The sequence below is a fragment of the Macrobrachium nipponense genome, chromosome 19 (genome assembly GCF_015104395.2).
Source record: "Macrobrachium nipponense isolate FS-2020 chromosome 19, ASM1510439v2, whole genome shotgun sequence".
Taxonomy (NCBI): domain Eukaryota; kingdom Metazoa; phylum Arthropoda; class Malacostraca; order Decapoda; family Palaemonidae; genus Macrobrachium; species Macrobrachium nipponense.
Window position 1 is genome coordinate 21531937 of NC_061088.1, and position 6000 is coordinate 21537936.

A 6000-nucleotide genomic window follows, 5' to 3' on the forward strand; every position below is an offset into this window, starting at 1 on the left:
AGGTAAATCTATTATCGAGAAAAAAAAAATTCCCCTTCGGTTAAGCATATATGAAAATATATTAATTCCGAGGTAGAGCGAATTAGATATTAAAGGACATTGTAGCTCGATATATGTATATGAATCACGGTAATGTGATATGACTTATGTAAATGCTACTGCTGTCAAAAGCGCTACTTAACTACCGCCGAAGTCGAGGCGGGTTGATGTTGTCTCCAAACCAACGAATACTTCAGCGCGAGAAAGTATTTGAGGTGAGAGACGGCATAAACCGTTTTAAGCCTCTCGCGGTAGGCTGGGTGGTATCGCTTCCACTGACGTTCCTGGATTTATAATGTACCTGCGTTCGCGCCCAAGTACAGGGAAATCTATTATCGAGAAAAAAAAAAAATTTCCCCTTCGGTTTAAGCATATATGAAAATATATTAATTCCGAGGTAGAGCGAATTAGATATTAAAGGACATTGTAGCTCGTATATGTATATGAATCACGGTAATGTGATATGACTTATGTAAATGCTACGTGCTGTCAAAAGCGCTACTTAACTACCGAAGTCGAGGCGGGTTGATGTTGTCTCCAAACCAACGAATACTTCAGCGCGAGAAAGTATTGAGGTGAGAGACGGCATAAACCATTTAAGCCTCGTCGCGGTAGCTGGGTGGTATCGCTTCCACTGACGTTCCTGGATTTTATAATGTACCTGCGTTCACGCCCAAGTACAGGTAAATCTATTACGAGAAAAAATTCAATTCGGTTAAGCGATAGAAAATAATTATTAAATTTCGAGGTAGAGCGAAATTAGATTTAAAGGACATTGTAGTCGATATATGGATAATGAATCACGGGTAATGTGATATGATTATGTAAAGCTACGTGCTTGTAAAAGCCGCTACAAACTACCGGAGTGACGGGGGTTGAAATGTTGTCTCCAAACCAAAGAATACTTAGCAGGGGAAGAAAGTATTTGGAGGGTGAGAGCGGAATTAAACCTTTAAGCCTTCGCGGTAGCTGGGTGGTATGGCTTCCATGACGTTCCTGGATTTTATAATTACCTGGTTCGCGCCCAAGGTACAGGTAAATTGATTATCGAGAAAAAAAAAAATTCCCCTTCGGTTAAGCATTATGAAAATAATTTAATTCCGAAGGTAGGCGAATTAGATATTAAAGGACATTGTAGCTCAATATGTATAAGAATCCAGGTAATGTGAATATGACTTATGTAAATGCTGTGCGTAAAAGCTACTTAACTACCGGAGTCGAGGCGGGTTGATGTTGTCTCCAAACCAACGAATTTCAGGGAGAAAAAAAAAAGTATTTGAGGTGGAGAGACGGCATAAACCTTTAAGCCTCTCGCGGTAGCGGGTGGTATTGCTTTCCACTGACGTTCAGGATTATTAAATTGTACCTGCGTTCGGCCAAAGTAAGGTAAATTATTACGAAAAAAATTTCCCTTTCGGTTTAAGCATATATGAAATAATATTTAATTCCGGGTGACGAATTTAGGATATTAAAGGACCTTGTAGCTATATATGTATATGGAATCACGGTAATGGTGAATATGACCGTTTATGTAAATGCTACGTTGCTGTCAAAAAAGCGCTACTTAACTAACCGGAGGTCCGAGGCGGGTTGATGGTTGTCTCCAAACCGCAAGACGAATACTTCAGCGCGAGAAAAGTATTTGAGGTGAGAGACGGCATAAACCTTTTAAGCCTCTCGCGGTAGCTGGGTGGTATCGCTTCCACTGACGTTCCATGGATTTATAATGTACCTGCGTTCGCGCCCAAGTACAGGTAAATCTATTATCGAGAAAAAAATTTTCCCTTCGGTTAAGCATATATGAAAAAATATATTAATTCCGAGGTAGAGCGAATTAGATATTAAAGGACATTGTAGCTCGATATTGTATATGAATCACGGTAATGTGATATGACTTATGTAAATGCTACGTGCTGTCAAAAGCGCTACTTAACTACCGGAGTCAAGGCGGGTTGATGTTGTCTCCAAACCAACGAATACTTCAGTGAGAAAGTATTTGAGGTGAGAGACGGCATAAACCTTTAAGCCTCTCGCGGTAGCTGGGTGGTATCGCTTCCACTGACGTTCCTGGATTTATAATGTACCTGCGTTCGCGCCCAAGTACAGGTAAATCTATTATCGAGAAAAAAATTCCCCTTCGGTTAAGCATATATGAAAATATATTCATTCTGAGGTAGAGCGAATGAGATATTAAAGGACATTGTAGCTCGATATAGTATATGAATCACGGTAATGTGATATGACTTATGTAAATGCTACGTGCTGTCAAAAAGCGCTACTTAACTACCGGAGTCGAGGCGGGTTGATGTTGTCTCCAAACCAACGAATACTTCAGCGCGAGAAAGTATTGACGGTGAGAGACGGCATAAACTTTTAAGCCTCTCGCGGTAGCTGGGTGGTATCGCTTCCACTGACGTTCCTGGATTTATAATGTACCTGCGTTCGCGCCCAAGTACAGGTAAATCTATTATCGAGAAAAAAATTCCCCTTCGGTTAAGCATATATGAAAATATATTAATTCCGAGGTAGAGCGAATTAGATATTAAAGGACATTGTTAGCTCGATATATGTATATGAATCAAGGTAATGTGATATGACTTTTATATATTATATATATATATAATATATATATTATATATAATATATATATATATATATATATATATATATATATCATCAACTAAACAAAAAATTCCCCTTCAGGTTTACATATATGAAAAATATATCAATTGTCCGATGTAGAGCGAATTAGATATTAAAGGGCATTTGTAGCTCGAATAATCATATGAATCACGGTGATGTGATTAATTGATCATATATATATATATATATATATATATATATATATATATATATATATATATATATAGTAATAAATAAAACCCGGACACTAAATAATATTGATTTGTCCTTCGAACTACAACTTCAAAACACTTCGGCAATCCTAAGACGATTATCACAAAACTTTCTGTACACAACGATTTCCCCATTACTTTAAAATTGTTTTTCCGTAGCTTTAAATACATAATTCAAATGCTACATATTCGCTCAAAAGAAGAAAAGGTTGATCAACATCATTATTTATTATAATGTTACTGGGGCACTTATTGTTAAAAAAATGTTATTGGGCACCCTTAATTTGTTAAAAAATGTTATTGGGGATACTTAATTCGTTAAAAAAATGTTATTGGGTACTTAATTCGTAAAATGTTATTGGGTACTTAATTCGTTAAAAATGTTTACTGGCTTACTTAATTTGTCAAAATGTTACGGGTACTTAATTTATTTATTAAAATGTTACTGGCAACTTAATTTGTTAAAATGTTATTTGGTACTTTAATTTGTTATCAAAATGTGTTACTGGCTACTTATCAAAATGTTACTGGTTACTTAATTTATTAAAATTCTACTGGATACCAAATTTGTTAAATGTTACTGGGTACTTAACTAATCAAAAAGGTTACTGGGTACTTTATTTATTAAAATAATACTAAGCATTTAATTTATCAAAATGTTACTAAGTATTTAATTTACTAAAATATTACTGGGTGCTTATCAAAAAGTTACTGGGTACTTAATTTACTAAAATGTTACTGGGTTATTAATTTGTTAAAATGTTACTGGGTATTTAATTTATTAAAATATCACTGGGAACTTGATTTAATAAAATGTTACTGGGCAAAAAATTTATTAAAATATTACTGGGTACAAAAAATATTAAAAAATATTACTGGGCACAATTTCTATTAAAACGTTACTGGGTACAAAATCTATTAAAATGTTACTGGGTACTTACATGTTCCGCATACTTCGCATCGAGGACAGTGATTATCCCTGAAAGAAAAGGAAATATATTTTCAGAGATTATGAATTCGAATTATGAGAGAATAACGAAACTAAAAAAAAATAATGAAAAAAAAAAACAAACACACACACACAATACCTTGAAAGCGTTACTTATGATCAGATTTTTCTGAACTGCCGAAATATTAGGAAATAAAAATAAATACAGGAAATCAAGAATGAAAATGACTGCTTATAGGGCATTTCTGATGAGTAAGTAAATTAGTTTTACAGGTCAGAGTAAAAACTGTTTCTTGAGGATACCCATTTTAGGGGGTCAGGGTGAGCCAGTTGGCTTTACTGTGCAAGTATGACGAAGGCCCTTTCAACAAATTCTTGAGTATATTTAAAGGACCTTGAATATAAGATAGAATGTCTCGTATATTGTGAAAAAAAAATACAAACATAAAGCAAAATGCCCATTCAGTAGCGTAAAGAATATATACAATTAAGGCCGAAGGCCAAGTACTGGGATCTATGAGTCATTCACGCGCTGAAAGGAAAACTGGAAGTACAAAGGTGTGTACAGGAGGGAAGCCTCGCAGATGCACTATAAAACAATTTTAAGAACATGGTGGAAAGTAAGATGGAAGAATGAATATCGACTAAACGGCTTTAATCGAAACATTTAAATAAACCGAAGATCTGCCAAAAACCAAAATTAACAAAAGAAAATTATGGACAAATACATTAAAATAACACTGAAAAAAATATAACAAACGGCAGTCTACTCATTTTTATTGTGAAAATCCAACATTTATGGGCAAAAAAAAATAAATAAATAAAAAGCGACAACTGCAATACCAGGTTTATATGATTATATGTCCAAGACGAACGTATTGTATAAACGAGGACCCCCCCACGACGTCTAATTGTTGCAGTAAGGAACTGCCGTAGGAATTAGTTTCGGAAATTACCTTGAATAGTTTTTTTTTTCTTTATTAAGTGTGTGTGTGTGTGTCCACCTTCCCCCTTCTTGTCTGAAGGCACTAAACGACTTTGTAGCTTAGCTTAGATGGGCTCATGTCAAACAGCATGTCATCACACTTTTAGAATAAATGTCATCTAGGATGGGAGCTCACAAGAACTATTCCCACCAACTTGTTGCAATCAACAAAAAGTGATGGCTTGTGACTGATTGTTTTGTCATAAATGGCGTCACAATAAACAGAAATTGACAGACACGAATCCAAGATCCCCACTAAGGTGATATCTCAAGAGAGGAGAAAAGAAGAGAAGAAAGATTTAAGTATCCCGAGTTTGATGAACAACACGGAAAAGAGCCGATGCCTTTTATCAAAAGGCTTTGAAGTTATTGGAGACAATGGCTGACGACTGACGCCGTCTCTGATGTCAAAATGACAAGAGCCTTCTTCTCTCTTTGGAGAAGAATACATCACAATATTGGAGGAGGAAGAAAGTTCTCGTGCCTACAAACATATATCAAAGAAACTAGAGCAATATCTCCTCCTGAGAAATGTTGAGTGCAAAGAATCACAAGAATTCTAAATAATATGCTGCACTTTATCTTCTGTCTTCGGCATCATCATCTCGCCCCTGCTTCCCGAGTAAAATGGTGACGAACGAGAGCAAAAAACTTCGTGTACAAAGCAATTCTTCCACGTCAGGGATTCCATTTGGGCTGTTATCTAAAAGATAAGGGGATACTTGCTGATTCTAATCTGGATCTTAATTCACTAGACCGGTAATTAACTCTATTATTTATATGTCCGATAAATGAGCCTTCTTGACTCAATGATGGTAACAGTCCCATAAAAAAAAAAAAAATTTAAGACTGTACCATGGTCCAAAATAAAGTGGAAAAACAAAAGGTATTCGCGTAAGTGTACCCCAAATTTGTCGAAACAGAAATTGCTGATTTGTAAATATACGCTGATACACTTGACATAGTTGTATCGAAACAAAATTGATAAACTTTTTTTTTTATATAAAATATAAGCAGACATGAACAACTACGTCTGGACTTTAACTCGATGTACTTCAACAGACAAGCAAACTTTCATACCCGACGACCTTGGGAAAAAGTTTGACCCATACCGATCAAGGACAAAGCTTCACGCATCTACATATGATCATACTGAATATCGCGAAGTACTG

At 35.4% G+C, this 6000-nt stretch overlaps 1 protein-coding gene across 1 annotated transcript in view; it reads right to left on the minus strand.

The window, feature by feature from the left end:
• LOC135214794 (zinc-regulated GTPase metalloprotein activator 1-like) overlaps positions 1-3877 on the minus strand; it is a gene marked incomplete at its 5' end in the record, with an annotated part of 44061 nt that extends 40184 nt beyond the window's left edge. Inside the window, one exon of the mRNA XM_064249159.1 lies at positions 3836-3877. Within this exon, the coding sequence (XP_064105229.1) occupies positions 3836-3877 (42 nt within the window). The remainder of the gene's footprint in view (positions 1-3835) is intronic.
• Between the last annotated feature and the right edge of the window lie 2123 nt (positions 3878-6000).